General features: G+C 39.5%; 3 protein-coding genes and 2 pseudogenes across 3 annotated transcripts; 1 reads left to right on the forward strand and 4 right to left on the reverse strand.

Annotated features, from left to right (window-relative positions):
• The first annotated feature begins 1,776 nt into the window (after positions 1-1,776).
• LOC140949276 (uncharacterized) lies at positions 1,777-3,256 on the forward strand. Its single transcript, XM_073398502.1, has 2 exons — positions 1,777-2,440; positions 2,789-3,256. Exons 1-2 carry the CDS (start codon positions 1,777-1,779, stop codon positions 3,199-3,201), a joined length of 1,077 nt encoding a protein of 358 aa, XP_073254603.1. The 3' UTR covers positions 3,202-3,256.
• Positions 3,257-3,553: 297 nt separating this feature from the next.
• LOC140948943 (uncharacterized) lies at positions 3,554-5,089 on the reverse strand (annotated as a pseudogene).
• A 69-nt stretch (positions 5,090-5,158) lies between these two features.
• On the reverse strand, positions 5,159-7,422 carry LOC140947774 (uncharacterized). Its single transcript, XM_073396965.1, has one exon. It carries the CDS (start codon positions 7,300-7,302, stop codon positions 5,764-5,766), a length of 1,539 nt encoding a protein of 512 aa, XP_073253066.1. The 5' UTR covers positions 7,303-7,422; the 3' UTR covers positions 5,159-5,763.
• A 1,745-nt stretch (positions 7,423-9,167) lies between these two features.
• Positions 9,168-12,120, reverse strand: LOC140948944 (uncharacterized; annotated as a pseudogene).
• A 2,597-nt stretch (positions 12,121-14,717) lies between these two features.
• Positions 14,718-18,446, reverse strand: LOC140948232 (uncharacterized). The gene is made up of 5 exons (XM_073397454.1): positions 17,206-18,446; positions 16,764-16,928; positions 16,119-16,301; positions 15,643-15,812; positions 14,718-15,240 (listed from the first exon to the last, which is right to left on the reverse strand). Exons 1-5 carry the CDS (start codon positions 18,344-18,346, stop codon positions 14,956-14,958), a joined length of 1,944 nt encoding a protein of 647 aa, XP_073253555.1. The 5' UTR covers positions 18,347-18,446; the 3' UTR covers positions 14,718-14,955.
• Positions 18,447-19,953: the final 1,507 nt, after the last annotated feature.

Genomic DNA, 19,953 nt, shown 5'->3' on the forward strand with positions numbered 1-19,953 from the left:
TGAACAACAGCGCGCGTATATGTAGTGCCTGGAGGATTGCGCTGGCCTCATCAAAAACTAAACAAAGTGCAAAAACGTTTGTTGATGCAAGTAAACACTTTCAACTTTCTTTGTTTTGAAATCGGAAAGGAAGAGAAATATTTAAAAAAAAACATAGCAAATTTCAGCGAGTGGGTTCAAAGTGCGCGCGAAAGCCGATGTTCAGTTCAGCAGTGAATTAATATATGTTCTACAATTTTCCCAGCACTTTAAAGCTACAAAATTAAAAGCACACGAGACGTAGATTAGTCACCTGGTGAGATGTCGGTGGTTGTCACTTTGTATGTCTCGAACAATAAAAAAAATGAACATTCAATAGGACCGAAATTAAAGTCCAATCTTGTGACCGATTTTGATGAAACAAACGGTTAGGTTTCCCAAGAGGTACAGTAAACATGTGATGCCGACCAAAAGTTAAAAATCATTAGAACATTTCAGTTCTGGCTAAAAGCAAATTCCTGTAAAAGATGCGTTACAATGTTAGACCACGCAAAAACAAGAAGTTCTACAATTTTCCTATAAACAAACTTTGTATCGCTAAAATACTTAAGGCAAAAACTTTCTATTCCAACTGAAAACGGCCTGGTAGTCGCCCGCTGATCGTTATTAATCCACTCCCGAAATATGGCTAAATCAGCTATTAACAAATAATTGACAGAAATCCTCTACGGCATCGAGAAACTGATTTACATCCGATTTATAGATAAACACTAATTAAAGAAAATTTTGCTCAGTAGCTACGCATCAGCAATGCATTCTATGCCAAACTTTGCGGTTCTTAAAGGGGAATCAAGACACGAGTCGAGCGCCAAACAACAACAAGCAGCCATGTTCGTGTCAGACATCCTTGAGTAACTTGCTCTTTCACCTCGTTCAGCGCATCAGTCTCCACTTTAAATCAACAGATCTTTACTTATTTTGTACAACGAAGATCTTTCCTAAGTTCCTGGTACCATTTCAATCTCAAGCAAGCTTTCAAAGTGAACAATTTGGTTCCTATGACTATGCAGCACGGTCGCTGTCGCTGGTCGCGTGCTCTTTGACAAGTCAGCGGTCGCGCATGCTCATGCAAAAAAGACCCTTGTTCTGTAGACGTAAAGTAGGAAGTGACACAACGATGTGACAAAAGGATTTTGACAGATTTTAAACGGCAGTTAAGGACTTTACATACAGTGTTTGTTTCCTTGACTAATGAAAATCTCGCTTTCACATGAATTTTTGCAGCAATTTTCAGTTGTCTTTTCGCCTGCTGTCTGAAAAACCGATAGGCATTCATTCCACCATTATTTGTCCTGAGTTGTAAAAGACCACTTCCGAGTTCCAAAAACCCTCACTTTCAAAATGAGGCCAAGTGCACAACCTTTCTTGTGAAAATGAGTTTTATTTGCATGAGAATGAAAAATTATTTGCCTATCAAAGGCTGAGCACTTAACCTCGTTTTGATACAGAGGCCCGGGGGAACTCGGAATGGCCTATTGCCTTTTTATGCCAGTCGTCTCTTGTTCTCATGAGTTGTGTTGTGTAAATAGGGACTTTAAGATACAAGAACGCGGACGTCATCAAAGACGCCGTAGCCGCGTGGGGCCTGTGTCGAGGACGCCGTGTTTGTGGCGGGAAAAATAAGTTAAGATGGCGGGATTCAGCGACGCGGCCACTTATTGATAGAAAAGAAAAGTAGCAAATTTGTTTTTCTCTCCGAAGTAACAGATACTAATTATATTAGTGTTTTTAGTGCAAATGGCGACTTTTAAAGAAACCCGAGAAGTTTTGCTTGCTAGCTATGCCTGTGGTATCATTACGGATGAGGAATTTTCTTTACTTTTCGAAGAAAACAGTTCAAGCAACTTAGATTTCCCTTACGACAACTACCCGCCGTTCAATCTGGAGAGCCAAAGTGAAGCTGAGTGTAGGGCGAACTTCAGGGTTGAAAAGCACCACATTCCTCTGGTAGAAGATGTTCTTCAAATTCCACAATTCTTCGTATGCGACCAGGGAACGGTTTGCGAAGGAACAGAAGGGCTTTGTATGCTTTTAAAGCGATATGCCTTTCCTTGTCGATACTCCGACATGATACCTATTTTTGGACGACCGGTTCCAGAACTTTGTATGATAAGCAACACCGTAACAGACTGGATTTATGCGCATCATAGCCACAGAATCACGCAGTGGAACCAAACCATTTTAAATCCACTGGAGCTCGAAAAGTATGCGGAAGTTGTTTTCAACAAAGGTGCGCCACTAAGCAATTGCTTTGGTTTCGTAGATGGAACCGTGCGCCCAATTACTCGACCTGGGGAAAACCAGCAAATACTCTACAACGATCACAAACGCGTACATGGATTAAAGTTTCAGTCCTTGGTCCTACCAAATGGGTTAATTGCACACTTGTATGGTCCAGTAGGTAAGCCACACTGCTAACAAACTAAAAATAATATTTTAGCTTGCAAGCCTCCACTTCAGTTACCCTACAAACAAACCTACTACAGGAAGATCTAAAATTGCTTTCATTACTTACTCTTTATTAAGTCTCCTCCCAATTACTATGCTTATTATAAGAAGAAGGGTTAAAACAATTGTGAGAAAAGCAAATTCGAATTTCACGGGCTTTTCCATTGACCACCCTCACCCTCACCCCCCACCGGCCCATTTTCTCTTACCACTCTCTGTCAGTAAAGAAGTAAACTGCATGGATAGCATATCAACACTGCTTTCTTTTTATTAACTTAAGTTTCTTATCTTGTCTAAACAGAAGGTAGGAGGCATGACGCAGCAATGTTGGCAGAGTCTGGCCTTTACAACAGTCTCCGGGCGCATGCTGTCTCAACAACTGGCCAACCGATGTGTATATACGGGGATCCAGCATATCCCCTTCGAATGCATCTCCAGGGACCTTTCCGGCAGCGAGTACTGACTCCCCAACAGCAAGCTTACAACAGTTCCATGAGTGCAGTTCGCTGTTCCGTTGAATGGCTTTTTTCTGATATTTTAAATTATTTCAAATTTCTTGATTTCAAACGGAATTTAAAGATAGGGCTAAGCCAAGTAGGCAAAATGTACATTGTCTGTGCAGTCCTTCAAAATGTTTTGACATGCTTGTACGGTAATTCAACATCCCAGTTTTTTGACCTAGATCCACCTTCTCTAGAGCATTACTTTTCCTAATCATGCTGTTTTGTAACCACCCAACATAAGACCTAAAAACTGTTCTACGTTTATATGGGAAGATACCAAGAAAAGTAAATCAATGTCAAATAAAATTAAACACAACGAATAACTTGGCTTTATTATGGCTGTCAGCATCAATTTAAATCCAGTCATGGAAAATGTAAATTTTTAACCTTCTAAACACGTCGAAATCAAGTCCAAACTCCAGTCAATAAACATCTAACACGGTTATAGTTCTGATTGTCTTTCGCCGGATTGAAGTCCAGGCAACTTAGTTCAAGTTTATATAACAACAAAGTAAACCGAGACCTGAAGCACCTCAAGGAATTTAAAAAAAAACCGAAGTTGTTTATTTCGGAACTAGTGTTTCAATAATCTTCATCATTGCTGTGGTTTGTAGCTGCTGCTGCTGCATTAGTAAGGATTGCATGTCATGCATTTGTTTATGCTGTTCCTGTTGTTGTTTTAACATTTGGTTGAACATATAAGTTTGCTGATTTTGGGCTATAGCCATCTTCTCTTGCTCCTGTTTTCTCAAATCCAATTCTTGCTTCTTAATATCCATGTCTTGCTCCGCCTTTAGTTTAAGAAACTCTACCGTTTCACTACCACTTCTTCTGCTTTTTTTGGCTTTGCTCTGCCCCTCCTCGGACTTTCTCTTCTGTGTTTTCCCTAATGTCTCCATAGCAGTTCTGCGCATCTCTTATGCTTTCAGCCTGTCTCCTTCCACCTTGTCCCTCTTTTCGCCGTCTTCCAGGTCGTGCTGCTCATCGGCAGACTCTTCCATGGCAATAATTTGTTCTATAGCTTCATCTAATTCAGTTTTCGTAGGGCTTATACCACTTTCCTTCAATTCCTTGGCCTCTTTTCTTTTAAATCTTTGCACCAAAACCCCGATATGGTCTCGAACTGAGCGTTTATCCACACAAAAAACAGGATCTTTAATGCTGTTTAGGGTATCCGCCACTCTTTGCCACAAGGCACTTCGCTGAACGGATTTCTTCTTTGCACTGAATGGATTTACAAAGATTATTTCTCGGCAAAAAACCACATCATGTTCCTCCGTCCAGTTCATAATCCTGCCGACAAAAATAAGCGACATATACATTTTTTTTAATATACGTGCACAGCTACAAGAAAATTAAAGCAAACCTTGAATGTTGTACTATATGCGGAAATCACTTCTAGAAAATAATTTGAATCTATCGTTTACAGCCGCAAAGTCTTGGACGTCGGCTGGCCAAGCCAAGTGTGTGTAAAGTTATAAACCCGCTACTCTCAGTGTAGGAACTGCTTAATAAAGCAAACATTTTCCCGTCAGAGGCACTTATTTGGCAAACATAGTCGTTTAAATGTTACTGTTAATTTGTTTTGTTGTCTTTCTTTAAAATCTCACACAACTTCTGCGGGAAATAGTGCGTGAATTAAATTCCCGCAAAATGAAGCGTAGTGCGAGTAACCAAGATCTGTGAATAAATTTAACCAGGATGGGAAAATCTTCGACAAGAAGGAAATAATCGGGAACAACATTGCTTTTATACAACAAATCGTTTTGTTTCTTTAGCCGTAATTCACTGAACGAAGAATGCAAAAATCTACTCACTGCGGTTTGGAATTCGAGGCCGTGGCAACTGATGTTTCTTGTGTTTACTGTTCGAGAGTCAACTGAGCCTGAAAGGAAACAACAAAAAAAAACATGAGGAATATAGCCGGGATAATTAAGCTTTCGATATACAAACAAAAAGTGCCAATTCACTGTCTTAAATAAGTCAAAATAGGTTGAAATACTTACAGTTTGTCAACAACGTCAAAATGGTCTTCAGCGCGTTCGTCTTGAGCAAGGACGCGGCTTGTTTACGTCACCATCATGCGCAGTGGTAGTCATTTTGGGTATTTTTACTTCCGGTCGGCTTTCGTCACGTCCGCGTCGTTGTATCTTAAAGTCCCTAATGTGACTTTGCCGACGCCTTTTCTGAGCTTAGAGATATGGGCACCAACAAGATGAACGTAAATGAATTAAAGTTAGCTTTTCAATAATTCGTATAAATAAATAAACAAATAACTAATTTACAGAGGAAAAATGTATAATGCATGTAAAACTAATTAAGACCAATTGCTGTGCAAGGCCGATTTGAAAGAGACCCTTATTCCCCCTATTTTTAAACTTTTGACGTGGATTACTCAGACAAAATCCGTCCGCACCATTAGAAAGAGCGTCTCTTAAAATTAGTAGAACTGCCAACTTTGAAAGTGATACATCTTAAGCGAGCGAAGATATAGGTCCGCAGAATTGCGAAAATTTACAGTGGACGTTTGTATGGTGACCCCCACAATACAAACGTCTGTAAAATTTCGCGACTTTGAGAAGCTATATCCTCGTTAATTTAAGCAATACACGTTCAATCTTGGCTGACGTTCTAATTTAAAGGCACCCTTTTCAGCGGAGTCGATGGATTTTCCCTAACATGTCCATGTCAGAAGTTTAAAGTGGAAAAACCGTGGAAAGGTCTATTGGAAACACGCAAGAAATGCCAAGATAAAACAATAACAATTTAACACCTAAAAGTGTTCCTTAAGCAAAAAATTTCCTACGAAGACAATAACGGGACCAAGAAGAGTCAGCCAGACAGATTTTAGTTGTGTTATATGAAGACCAGCAACTTTGAACCCAACGTTTCCATATCTCTGGTGCCTTTCTAACAGACCAGCAAACAGACCTATTTTTTGCTCTGTATTTAACGCAAATCCCCTTCGGTGCTGATCCTCGCTATCGAGAGTGGTTACCGTGTATATCAGACGGCTGAGCTGTGAGCTTATTTGACCTGATTTATACAACGGGAGGGAAAATAGAAACACAGTTTCACAAAGAAAAACAACGAATGTCCCCAGACACTCTGAGAGGATAACACCATAGAAAATGTTGTTTGCTGGTGGGATATGCTGGAACATTTCCACACTGGAGTAAACACTTATTGTCCCCCAAAGCACCAACAGGAACAAAAGCCCCATCAAATACGGCTGAAAAGCTCGCGAAGAATTTTGAATCCTTGTGGTCATCGCATTGTAATTTCTGAGAAGTTCCGTTAGAGTTATGTCACTTTGTTGTATCTGTTCTTGGAAGTCCTTCAGTTCCAGGATGTGAATTTGAACAACGAGAATTAGAAAGAAAAATATCGGCATGGCCATAAATCGACTGTAAACAAGAACAAAGAATTCCACCGTTTCCACGGTAACATCCCAATTTCTCGGAACCCTTTTAGCGTGTTCTATAAAGATTGGAATCAACTTCTGAAGCAATGGCAGGATAACGAGAAAAAACGCCGTTGTTGCCATGAGATCCCGAATGAGCCGGTGCGATTTCCTCCATTGAATAAGGGAAATACGGGCACTGTTATTTAAGACGTCATTTATATGCCCTCGATGAACTTGAAAAAAGTATACTCCCAGATGATGTAATATGACGTAACGTAAGGTCCATAATAAGCGATGCATAATGGCCACTGCCGCTGTAAATTTGCCTTCATTTGCCAAAAGGGATGGCAAACCGTTAATAAGGTTGAATATCTCAAACCCCATTACAGCCCATAAACTTAAGGCGACGGTGACTCTCATAATCTTGTAGAACACAAACGACAATCCACTAGCATAACCTCCGCTTTCTCTAGGTTCTATCCACTGAAATGTCGACCACATGTATGTATAGAGAGCAAAATCTTTTAAGCTTAATCTTGGCACTACAAGTGGGTCATGATCACCCTCTTGAGGTTCATGAACAATCACCTGTGGTAAATCGTTATTAATAGAGGATTCGGTACCGGCGCCTGTGGTTGTAAGGCCATCATTGCAACTCTGGTAAACACATGTTTCTATCGAGCTGTCTTGCCTCAGTTGTTGTTCGGTAATCAGCACTACGCAATAGCTTTGGCTGAAAGTTCTTTCTACCTCTTCTCGAAAATCGTCGACGCAGTTTGCCTCGTTTAGTGCTCTTTTGAAGTCTTCCAGGGAGTTATTCGATAAGCGTAAGGGAATTAGCCGTTTAGCCTTAGGAACATAAAACGTGAAGTCCACTCGTTCGTCTGTCGAAGAAGAATTTGCCATCTTTTCTAGTGGAAAAAGCTACAACTGAAATAGACTAAACCTGGAATAAATGCAATGTCATCAAATTACATGGAGGCTTTTACCTTTTCGAAACAATTTAGTTAGCCATATTATTGTACTTTGAATAACTCTATTGTTTCAGTTTCTCGGAAATTCTATTAGCAGCGGTTGTCCTGCCAAAATTCAAATATGCAAAATATTCTCTTAAACCCACCGGCATGTCCATGTAGACCGTGAAATGTCAACCAATATAAAATTAATGTACAAAAAAAATTACACATGGCAATAACACTTGGCCCTGCTAAACCACGCCACACGCATACATAAAAATGTTAAAAGGTGTTTAAGGTTGCAAAATTTTACACTTTTTTGACTGTATTTATGATTACTCACGGAACTAGCACTGATGTAAATCTACTGAGCCGGAAGCCCTTGTTCGCTTTATTCAAACAAGCATACCATCATCAGATATGTATCAAGCACCAAGAGTTCTTTTTTAGCATGAACGTTCTAGGAAAAGTAGGAGATACAGGCGACTCCCGATAACTCGAACCCTCGCTATCTCGAACCTCACGCTAACTCGAACCAAAATCGATTTCCCCTGGATTTCCGTCGTACTGACATTCACTGTAATTTTACCCTCAGTAACTCGAACCCTCGATAACTCGAACTCCCGCTAACTCGAACCAATTTTCGTTTCCCCTCAGGTCATTTTCTATATAATTTTACCCTCGATAACTTGAACCATGTTTTGAGCCCTTAGAAAGTCAGGAAAAAAGCCGTCTACTGCCGTCGGAAACATTGAAATTTGGATTTCCTATTGACGTGTTGTAGGAGTATAGTTTAATAGTGGAGGGTGATGTTGATTGTCACAGGCTAACGTGAAGCAGCTTTTCTTCTCAAAACAGTAAAACGCATGCTCTATTTAGGCTATTACGTTCTGATTTATAATCTAGAAGTATCTTTTAATTTTCACTTGACATTTCTACAATTAGATGTGATTACATGTTCACTGTGCAGTAAAAACTGTTTTTTACCCTACTCTCGGCTATTTTCTTCGAACTCCCGATAACTCGAACCTTTTCAGTGCCTTTTTTCGATTTCCCTTGAAGGTTCGAGTTATCGGGAGTCGACTGTAGACAACTGAACACTTCATGAAGGGATTGTGGTTCGAATCCTCGTTAAACTTACTACACGTCGCCGCACAAGAATAAATAGATACAAAAGAACAGGAGCGCTTCTCTCTTCTTATTTGAAAAGAAGGCGTGATGAGCCAAAATTGAGCCACATAGACCAAAAATCACTTGTATTAAATACCGATTTCAGCAGTCCGGATATTTAGCGATGTACTGTATAATCAATCTTATGACAATAAATTGTAAGTTGGCAGTTGATTCTAACATTTCCATGTTTGATGAAAAATCACCTGCCATTTATCCACCCAAGTTTAAAGGACCAAACAGTCCTTACAAATTGGTGACCAATCAATGGGCTTATGGACCAATCATGTGTAATTGTGTAAATTATTTTCTCACAGTCAAACAACCATCAATACTGTTCGATTTATCAATCAATGAGCAATTCATTCCCGTCTAAGTGAGATAACCAACGAACATAGGACTAGCTTTTTCAAAATCATGAATACTCTGGCAGAGCAAACCGAGTCAATAAATACACAAACAACTAATCAATGGAACCCATAACCTTTACTCCATCTGTAAATTAAACCGAGTGATTAGAAAATATTGTAAAATAGAGGTATGAGAAATACCTCGATACATTGTAATTATGATGGAAATACATTGTAACAATGATTGAGTAAAGTCTGCATGCAATTTCTTTCAATGATGTTTAAATCTTGTTTTTTAAATTTCCCTCAAGGGTGGAAACGACTTGTTATACTTGTCTAGATCGTTTTTTAGGCTACTTTTAGTAAGAATATAAAGTCTTAGAGCTTCTTTCGTACTTTAAATTATCATAACGACGGGGGATAAGTTGTCTCCCTCGCACCCGTTTTTTGTATGTCACGCAACGTTCTTTTGGGGGAGCGTTGCGTGACATCCAAAAAACAGCTGCGAGGGAGACTAGGGGATAAGGTACAAACAATCATCAATGACAACTACCTACATCGGTCCATTGCTACAACTGCAGATTTGCGTAATCCAAGTTCAGAAGTCCATTACCGATCAGTTGACGTCTGGACACTTTACCGAAGTGTTTTATTTTTCAAATTAAACGTTTACTAAAGAAAGAAACAAAACAATGGAAGAAGAGAAAATTCTCTTTGGCATGCCTTGTTCTAAGCGTCTGGAAATTGTGGGCACTAGACCCTCAGGCCCTTTCTTGTCTCTTTCTTAATCATGATACTTGACCATGAGTGAAAAAAAGAAACTCCGAAAATTCTAAAAACAACAAAAGACAGTAAAAAACATCCTTACACAAGAACAAAGAAAATTCTTATTTAATACAAAATCTAACTGGATTGGATTTAATTAGAATACGAATTCATGAAATTAAAAATAATGCATTTGAATGTTGTCATGTGGAGCTTACGGTTTTCTCTCAAACTCCTCGCCAAGAACAAGCAAATAAGACATCCTGAAAATACTTCTGTTATTGATTAGCCTCTCTAGACAAACACTAAATACGTCAGAATTACTTTGGCATTGTCAGACCTTCCTTTTGTATCTACATTGTATTATTTAGCTCCCTCTGAAGAGTATTCGGACAAGCTGTAAGCGTGATTCCATGGTTAGCATCGAAGTAGTTTTAATCACCGGCTCGCAAGGGTTTCTCGCAAATCGTAATCGTCTTATACCCCGATTGGTCACATCTTATATCATTCCACTTATGTGACCCATAAGTTCTTGATACCAGCATTTCAGTACACAGTTCGAGGCCATGATGGTTGTTCGGTTCCCCTGGTGACCAGTTGGTGTAGCTTCCATTTAAGGATCGACCATCCACCCACTGAAAAGGACTTTGGGCGTTTTCTTTTCTTAGTCCAAGCCACAGCTGTACCTGGGTCATGTTTTTCTTTTTGATATGAGCCTAGGATTTAATCAGTACATTTAGTGTAGACATGCACCTGTTTTGCAGTAGTTTTCTCTTACAATCTTTTAGCAATCGTTTTACAATCTCAGATAACTTTGACGTACTTTCAGGCCAACAGGTGTGGGGCTCCGTAATTACAGCTCAGCCAAACCCTTAACGAGCCTATCATGAATCTGGCTTTTCGAAAACTTATCAATTTTGTTTTTAGAAAGTATCTCTCTTGCCCTCTCCTGATCTAAACCTTAAGGTAAAAAAGTCGAACTCGACATGATTTTAGTTTGCACTCACTTATGAGGTCAGGGACGCAAACGAAGAAACACTGAACGAGAAGCAGTGCCGGATCCAGACCTTGAGATGAGGTGGGGGAGGGGGGGGGGGGGGGGTGGCGGGGGGCGGTCTCCCAAAAACTTTTATACTTACCAAAGTTAGAGAAGTACCTGAAGAAACTAATCTGAAATAGTTCTCAGAATAATCGGGTTTTTTTAGACACGGTTTCTTTCTCTTTTATGCAGAGACCTTATTTGTTTTCATAAAGGCAAAATGAGTCGAATAAAAAAGGTATTGAACTCCTACCTTAGCAAGATTAGCGGCGAAATCGTTTTCTTCTTTCGAGGATATCGTTATCATTTGCGAATCGTTCAGGTAGTGGCACCAAGCAAGAGCGTCCTTGCACTCGGAGGACAGTTAAAGTATCATCGACGTTTGTATGGTGAGGAACAAGTTGGTGACCCCCACAATACAAACGTCTGTAAAATTTCGCGACTTTAAGGCCTTTCAGCTTCAGCGGAGTCGATGGATTTTCCCTAACATGTCCATGTCAAAAGTTTAAAGTGGAAAAACCGTGGAAAGGTCTATTGGAAACACGCAAGAAATGCCTAGATACAACAATAACAATTTAACACCTAAAAGTGCTCCTTAAGCAAAACATTTCCTACGAAGGCAATAACGGGACCAAGAAGAGTCTGTGACCAGACAGATTTTAGTTGTGTTATATGAAGGCCAGCAACTTTGAACCCAACGTTTCCATATCTCTGGTGCCTTTCTAACAGACCAGCAACAGAGCTATTTTTTGTTCTGTCTTTAACGCAAATCCCCTTCGGCGCTGATCCTCGCTATCGAGAGTGGATACGGTGAATATCAAACGACTGAGTTGTGAGCTTATTTGACCTTATTTATGCGGTGACGGGAGGGAGAGTAGAAACACAGTTTCACAAAGAAAAACGGCGAATGTCCCCAGATACTCTGAGAGGATAAAGTTCCGTTAGAGTTATGTCACTTTGCTGTATCTGTTCTTGGAAGTCCTTCAGTTCCAGGATGTAAATTTGAACAACGAGTGTTAGAAAGAAAAATATCGGCATGGCCATAAATCGACTGTAAACAAGAACAAACAATCCCACCGTTTCCACGGTAACATCCCAATGTCTCGGAACCCTTTTAGCGTGTTCTATAAAGATTGGAATCAACTTCTGAAGCAATGGGAGGATAACGAGAAAAAACGCCATAGCTGCGGGAAATACGTTCATTGCTATTTAAAACGTCATTTATATGTCGTCGATAAACTTGGAAAAAGGATACTCCCAGATGATGTAATATGACATAACGTAAAGTCCATAACAGGCGATGCACAACCGCCACAGCCGCAGTAAATTTGCCTGCATTTGACAAAAGAGATGGAAAATCGTTGACTAGGGTGAATATCTGAAACGCCATTACAACCCATAAGCTTGAAGTGACGGCGACTCTCCTTTTCGTGTCAGGAGCCATGTAGAACACAAAGGGTAACCTACCAGTCAAAAAGAAAAACTTCCGGTTTCTCTAGTCTCGTTCCATTGAAATGTAGACCACATGTATGTATAGAGAACATAATCTTTTAGGCTTAATCTTGGCACTACAAGTGGATCATGATCACCTTCTTGAGGCTCATGATCAATCACCTGTGTACCAACGCATGTGGTTGTAAGGCCATTATCGCAACTCTAATAACAAACACATGTTTCTACGGACGTGTCTTGCTTCAATTGTTGTTCGGTAATCAATACTACGCAATAGTTTTGGCTGAAAAAAAATTTTTTTTTCCTACCTCTTCTAGACAATCGTCGACGCAGTCTGCCTCACTAAGTGCTCTGATCTGTTAAGTCTTCCAGGCTGTTCTTTGATAAAGGTTAGGGAATTAGTCGTTTACCCACGCGTTGGTCTTTCGAAGACGAATTTACCATCTTTGCTGAAATAGACTAAAACTGAACTTCAAATGCAATGTGATAAAACTTCATAATAATACTTTTCGTTTTCGAAACATTAAGTTAGCCAAACTTATTTTCGTACTATCACTAAATCTCTTGTTTCAGTTTCTTGGAAATTCTATTAGCATGGATTGTCCTGTCACACGTATCAGTTTAAGATATAATGCAAAATTAAATATTCTCTGAAACCCATCGGCATGTGCATGTAGACCACGAAATGTCAACCAATTTAAACCTAATATTATTTTAAAAAACACACACACACACATAGCCCTGCTAAACCACACATATAAAAATGTTTATTATGGCAAAATTTAACGCATGTATTTATGATTTCTCACGGAACTATAGCCTTGATGTAAATCACTGAGCAGGAATCCCCCTCGCTTTACCTCAGATAGGCATACATTATATATCAGACACACAGAGTAGCACAGAGAGTTCATTTTTAGCTTTTAAGTTGTGGGAAATACCGCAAATGAATTCCGGGAAATAGAGGGATCATTTGTGGTCCCAATCCCTGTTAAACGTACTCAGGTCGCACACGGATAAATTGATACATGTATACAACAGAGCAATGATCAAACCGTCTTTAAGGGGTCGAACAATTGTCTATAGAAGGGAGGATGGGTGATTTGGTTTGGGTAAAAAGTTTTTCTCCAATTCTCTGGACAGAGAATGTTTTTTCCAGGATAATAAGCCACGAAACATGTAAGATTTTTTGCCCAGGATTATAAGCCACGAAAGATGTTTTTTTTTCAGTGTAAGATATTTCTTTCCGAAGCTATTACTTGCAAGAATTTTTTCCTTCGGAATCAGTCAGCAGGATATATTTTTTTTCTGAAATCACCCAATATACAACCCCGCAAAAGTGAAAGGGTCGGTCTCTAATTAAAGATAGGGGGGAGGAGTGCGAGAGAAGACCAAACTGTTGTAGTTCCTTGTGACGTATACACGCATCAGTTGCCCGGGGGGATCAGTTGCAATTGTTCAATACAGATATTTTGCTATGTATGGGTTATGCTATGTAATAAAACCCAGTACCAATAAATTGTCAGTTGGCAGTTGTCTTGATTCTAACACGATTTCCACGTTTTGCCATTAATACCCATCGCCAGTTCAAAGGACCAAACAGTCCTTACAAATTGCTGACAAATCAATGGGTTTATCGACCAGTACCGAAATTGTGTAAATTATTTTTTCTTATAGTCAAACAATGATCAGCATCGAGTCGATTTTTTAATCAATGAGCAAGTCATTTCCCCCTGTTAGTGAGATAACCAACTCGTAGGACTACAATAGCAATATCTTTAATTAAAGTACATACCCTGGCAGCGGAGCATACGGAAAGCGAGTCAATAAATGCACAAACAACCCGTGATCAATGGTACTGATAAAACTTGACTGGGTCTGTGGATTAAACCGAATACTTAGAAAACTATTGTAGAAAAAAGAAAGAGTACAAGGAATTTGTCGATACATTGTAATAATGATTAATGAAAGAATCTAAGCCTATACATGCAATTACTTTGAGTTAAAAGTCAGTTATAACATTCTGTTCAATTTTCTTTTAAAGAACATTTCCCTAGAGGGTTAAAACCACTTTTTATACTGGCTAGATCGTTTTGTCGTGTCTAGGCTACTTTGAGTAAGTATTTTAATCTAAAGAAGGGCTTGTTTCGCACACTATAAATTATCTTAAGTATTAATAAAAATCATCGCTGACAACTTACATCGGTCCACTGCTAGAACTACAGATTTTTAAAATTCAGAAGTCCATTGCTGATCGTTTGACGTCCGAACACTTTACCAAAGTGTTTTATTTTTCAAAATAAACGTTTACCATAAAAATGAACTAAACAAACCGATGGAAGAGACGAAAATTCCGTTGACATACGTCTTTCAAGGCGTCTCTTAGAAATTGTGGGCAGCCCCGTAGGGGCCGGCTCTCTTGTCACGTCCTTTATGATGAAACTACACTATGAAAAAAAAAATGCATATTCTAAAAACAACAAACCAGGAACAAAAAAAACCTTTCACACGAACACAGAAAATTTTTATTTAATACCAAAATTTACTTAAATGATGCCTCAATTTGCATCGCGCGGAAACGCTTGCTACGCAGGCTATAATTTGCATGTTATCAGAAGGAGCTAGCCGGGCCTCCTCGCAAACTCCTCGCTAAGCAAATAAGACATCCTGAAAATACTTATGTTATTATTTAGCCTGTCTAGATAAACGCTAAATAGACCCGAATTGCTTTGTCTGAGTGTATATTGTATTGTTAGCCTACTTTGACTGAGAGTGTTCGGACAATAAGTATAAGCGTGATTCTATGGTTAGCATCCGCGAAGTCGTTTTATTCACCAGCTCGCAAGGGTTTCTCGCAAATGGCAATCGTCTTGAATCCCGTGGTGTCACATCTTATATCATTCCACTTATGAGTCCCATACATTCCTGATACCAGCATCTCAGTGCACAACTCGCGGCCATGAGCGTTGTTTGGTTCTCCTGGCGACCAGTTGGTGTAGCTTCCATATAATAAGGTTCGTCCATCCACCCATTGAAAAGGACTTTGGATGTTTTCTTTTGTTAGACCAAGCCACAGTTGTACCTTGGTCACGTTTTTCTCTTTGATATGAGCCTAAAATTTAATTAAGTACTTTATGTGGTTAAGTCTGACACATGGCTTTAAATATGTTCACCGAGCAATTCATTGGACTAACTCTTAAGTTGCATTTGCCTTGACTCGACCTATTTCCGCTACAACCCAACGAATGTAGCACACCTCAATTACAAGTCAAAAGTGCAGCTAAAACCTCAAAAATTATATCTTTTAAAATCCAAGCTTTTAAATATTTATAATTATTTTTTTAAAGAAAATATCCTTTCTCTCTCTTGATCTAAACTTGAACGTCAAAATTCTCTCTCTAAAACTCGAAAAGGACACGGTTTGACTTTGATGCCTTCAAAAGTTTTAGTAGTTCTTGAAAAATCGCCGATAATTGTTTGCGGCAAAATAAATTCTTAATAAAAAAGTAAATACCTTAGCAAGGTTAGCGGCGAAATCGTTTTCTTCTTCCGAGAATATCGTTATCATTTGCGAACCGTTGAGGGACCGGCACGCAGCATAAGCGTCCTTCCACCGGTACGAAAGCACATCTATCACCAAGTAACAACGTTTCTTGAACTCAGTCCAGGGTGGAAAGCACGTTTCTGAATTGAGAGAAAGAGAGAGATAAAGGTTACCTCAAAAATAAAAACCAATTCAGGGTAGTTGTAACCCTTTTTGGTGTTTCTAAGGGCATTCAGGGTCTTATTTACGTCATATTGTTACTGTTAACTGAACACTTATTTGGTGCTCACGCAGCTGGAAACGTTTACACTTTTTAGGTCTTACCATCGCACCTCGATTTTGCAGTGATATATAACCAGCAGAAGTAAGAAGGATGGGTTCTATTGCAAAATGCAAGTCACATTCCAAAAGATATGCCTGAAATGGAAAGATACAACTGTACTCACTTTCACAAAAAAACTGCTGTGTCGTCCAGTTCCCTTCGTAACATTCTCGTGAACCGTTTCCTACCGACTTGTAACCGATTTGACAACCCAACAGCAACGTTTCACCAGTACGATAGCGCGTCTTTCCATTCTCTGGCACTTGGGCGTGTTTAATAGTGACATTTGAAAGATTGCAGGGAATAGCTACAAAATAATGAAAACAGGAAATAGCGCTCATTTTCCAGGATCAGAGAAAATTAGGTTACAACCAAAAAAGACTAGGCTGCGTTGCATCTAGTCTGCTACACAGCCGTTTTTAGTGTCGTCACGCAACGCTCCTCCCTAGTAGGGAGGAGCATTGCGTGACGACATTAAAAACGGCTGTGTAGCAGACTACGTTGCATCCGGCCCGCGCACTCGTCAAAACCATTCTTAAACTGCTCTGTACAGAAGATTAGAACGTCTGCAACGCAGGCAAAAAAAATACTCTCTTCTTCTGTCTTTGACAAATCGGAATGACGTATACCACACAAAACGTTTTGTAAGCGAATGAAACTTTGGCGAAATTTCTCCAAAGATTTTACCTACTAATTTATAGCACAGCAATAGTTACATTTTTAAATTTTTCTTTTTAATTAAGGCATAGAAAGCAATTTTCAGACTCACAAATATCGATACATTGCGATTCTAGAACAGCTCCAAGTTCAGTTTGAGAACGTATATATGGGCATTTGTTACACTCTGCACTCCCTTCGTTTGGCTGATATGTGCCGACAGGACAAGGGACACATGAACCATTTGACCTCCCATAATATCCAGGTGCACAGTTTACTGCAAAATAGGAACAAAACATTGAACTTGAACCAAAAAGGAAAGGCAGTTACGAACAGAAGTTCGTTATTCAGCCTCGAGTTTGAGAAACGTCCATTACCTGACGATATCAGAATTGAAAATTTCCCATGTCTAAGATAAAAAAATAATAAATATACAAATAGTAAAAATATTGATAAACACACGTCGTTTTACTTCAAACGGTTCTTGACTAGATATTTTATACTTAACTTGAAAAGAAATTGACTAAAATTTTAGAGGATGAAGTAATACCCACCGCAAAGAAATCCATTTTCATCAGCCTCTTTTCCTTCAAGACACTTTTGGGTGACAAGCTCAGCAGCAAAACCTCCATTTTTGAGGACGATAAGCTCGTTTTTCCTAATAAAGTGAAATTTCCTTTCCTCTAAAGCAGCGCGAAAAGACCATAAATCGCGGGCAAATTTGGAACGTGAAAGGGAAAAGCTGTTCAAAGCAGCGATAATGTCTGAACTGACATTTGATGACATGTTGCTTCCATTGGCTGTGATCACAAAGGACAACGAGACATCTGAATATGGACTGGAATCGAGTCTCTCTATTTGTTTCCATGCCCACCTCATCTTACCAGTGATTTCTCTGAAGAAAGTGTGAAAACCGGTATAACTGAGTTGCAGGGGTGGTGTGTAGTGATGAGTGGTACAGTTTGACGCGCTGTATGGAAAACTGTCAAATGGGCATCGGGCGAATTTCAGAGATACGGCGATTCGTGGTTTCCCTGGGGTAAATCTCAGAACGTTGAGCCTCGCCATTCTGCTTGTTGTTGTGACATGGATGTTTGAAACATTACAATAATAAAATCCCAAGTCTTGGGATGAGAGGTTTTTCTTTGTTAATATGCGACCCAAGGAATTCATTCGTATCACCTTGTCCATGCGTGACTTAAAAAACCACTCTGTCGTTGGCTTAGGTACCCCGTCACTGTTGCATATCATTGACAACGTCTCAGTTCCCACTAGAACGCGAACGTCACGTGGCTGCTCTGTGATTCGCGGAGCTTCTTGCACCACCACAATGGTAACGTTAGAAACTGTGCTACCTCTGTTGTTAGAAACTTTACAATGGTATACTCCTTCAGTTTCCGTGTTAGCATTTTTTAAGACAAGCACTTCATCGTTCATGTCCTCTATAACTCTTTCGTTTTTAATCCAAACGATTTCTACTTCGTTTAAGTTCGAGACTAAGCATGTAAGGTTTACTGTGTCACCTGTCAGGACCACTACCTCCGCAGGCGAGCTTTTTACAATGACTGGACTGGTTCCGCACAACACTGAGTCGTCGTTTGTGTTGTTTAATAAGGCTGTGTCCTTAAAGACAACTTCTTGTACTTCGGCAAGTGAATAATTCCTTTGTAACAAGCTATTGAAAAGAGTTTTCATCTCTTGTAGTTTCTGCTTTATCTCGAGTGCTCGTTGACTGTCTTCGAATAGATAGAATTTCCTCCAAATTATGAAAGTAGTAGTCCAAACAATCCTGAATTCCTGAACACTTTGTAAAGTTGTTGTTGCTTGTCAAAACATTGAGATGGTCGCGCCATTTTTCAAGCATACTCTCCCATGTTGTCTCACTTCGGATAGACATGTAATTATCTTTAAGGGACTCCATCATCTCCCTGAAGGACGTCTGAATCTTTCGACCAGGCGAGGAGGATTTGTCTACCGAGTCCTTAAAATGCGAATCAACTTCATTGATTCCTGAAGATAAGTCCTTAAAGTACACATTTGCACTTTCAATTAGAAATTCCAAAGAGTCTATGACATCTTTAAAGAAAGCATTTGCTTGGTGGGAGAAAAAGTACATACGTTGCCCAATGTCAATGCCAAGTTCGTCTTCCACAAAATCTTCATGTGTTGATCTTCTTTTTCTAGTATTAGCTTTTCCAAAGATTGCCTGTATGATAAGTTTCGAAGCTGAGTTTATGGAGTATTCAAGTCTTTTAAATTCCATTGGAAACTCAATAAACTTGTTACGCCCATCAACATCCTTTACAGATGCCAGGAACGGTAACAAAGATTTGGTGGCCGAGGTCATCCATGTCGAGAACAAAAGACTTTCCACCGAGATCAGTTCCTTACCACCTAGAGCCTTCATTTTGTGTGCCAGTCCTATCCCAAGCTGCTCTTGGTCTTTGATTTTACTAATACTTATGGATTTCTCAGCATATTGTTGCTGTTGGAGCAAGGCACGGGCAAGTTTGACCTGATTTGATGCCAAGCGAACTCTTGTTCGTGCCGTGTTAACTTCCATTTGAGCAAAATCTACTTGCTGTCCCATTTCAGACAAATACTGAAAATCTGCAAAGAGCGCGCTTCTGTTATCGTGTTGTCGTGTTAGCTGCTGGCTAAATTCGGTCATGTTTTCCCAACAATCTGAGTTGTAACGAACACATTGAGGATTCAAAATCTGAACCTTTTCGGTTATCGCTTTGTTGCAACATTAATATGGTTGAGTGTAGCCGAAAATACTGTCTAAAACCTTGGGATTGCCTGCGCATTCAAACTTCTTTACATTAACTTCTTTAGTTTTTCGTTCATGTCTGATTTTATTATAGCATTTTTTTTTTGTTTCTCCTCCACTCACAGTTAATTTCTGACTGCTCCACCAGCTTCCTCCATGAACAGAGTACTTTTTGGGCGTCTGATATTTGTAACATGCCTGTTCTGAAACCTCTTCTAGGCGAACCACATTGATTTTCTTGTTAATTTCCTTACAGTCGGGTACAGTATATGTAGTTTTAATTTCCTTTCTACAAACGTCAGGTATGCAAGTGTTTAAGTCGACATTTTCGCAGTTTTTCATTTCGCACAGGGTTTGATCCTTGAAGAGTAGGTAGCGCAAAAGCGTCGAATTGAATTGTATCTTACGCCGAGCATATGCAATTCGCTTTTTAACGAGATTGTTCGTCTTATCCTCCAATATCCTGGAGACATTAGCCAAGGTGATCTCCTTCGTTTCAAGAATCGTTTCTACATCTTTGATTTTCCTT

The sequence above is a fragment of the Porites lutea genome, chromosome 9, assembly GCF_958299795.1.
Source record: "Porites lutea chromosome 9, jaPorLute2.1, whole genome shotgun sequence".
NCBI classification, from domain to species: Eukaryota; Metazoa; Cnidaria; class Anthozoa; order Scleractinia; family Poritidae; genus Porites; species Porites lutea.

Excerpts from the sequence above, each read along its gene's own strand:
- LOC140949276 (XM_073398502.1), top strand. The coding sequence starts at position 1,777 with ATGGCGACTTTTAAAGAAACCCGAGAAGTTTTGCTTGCTAGCTATGCC. Across the intron at positions 2,441-2,788 it reads ACACTTGTATGGTCCAGTAG|AAGGTAGGAGGCATGACGCA; the intron begins GTAAGCCACACT and ends TTGTCTAAACAG.
- LOC140947774 (XM_073396965.1), bottom strand. The coding sequence starts at position 7,302 with ATGGCAAATTCTTCTTCGACAGACGAACGAGTGGACTTCACGTTTTAT.
- LOC140948232 (XM_073397454.1), bottom strand. The coding sequence starts at position 18,346 with ATGAAAACTCTTTTCAATAGCTTGTTACAAAGGAATTATTCACTTGCC. Across the intron at positions 16,929-17,205 it reads TGAAAATGGATTTCTTTGCG|TAAACTGTGCACCTGGATAT; the intron begins GTGGGTATTACT and ends CCTATTTTGCAG. Across the intron at positions 16,302-16,763 it reads ATCGCAATGTATCGATATTT|CTATTCCCTGCAATCTTTCA; the intron begins GTGAGTCTGAAA and ends ATTATTTTGTAG.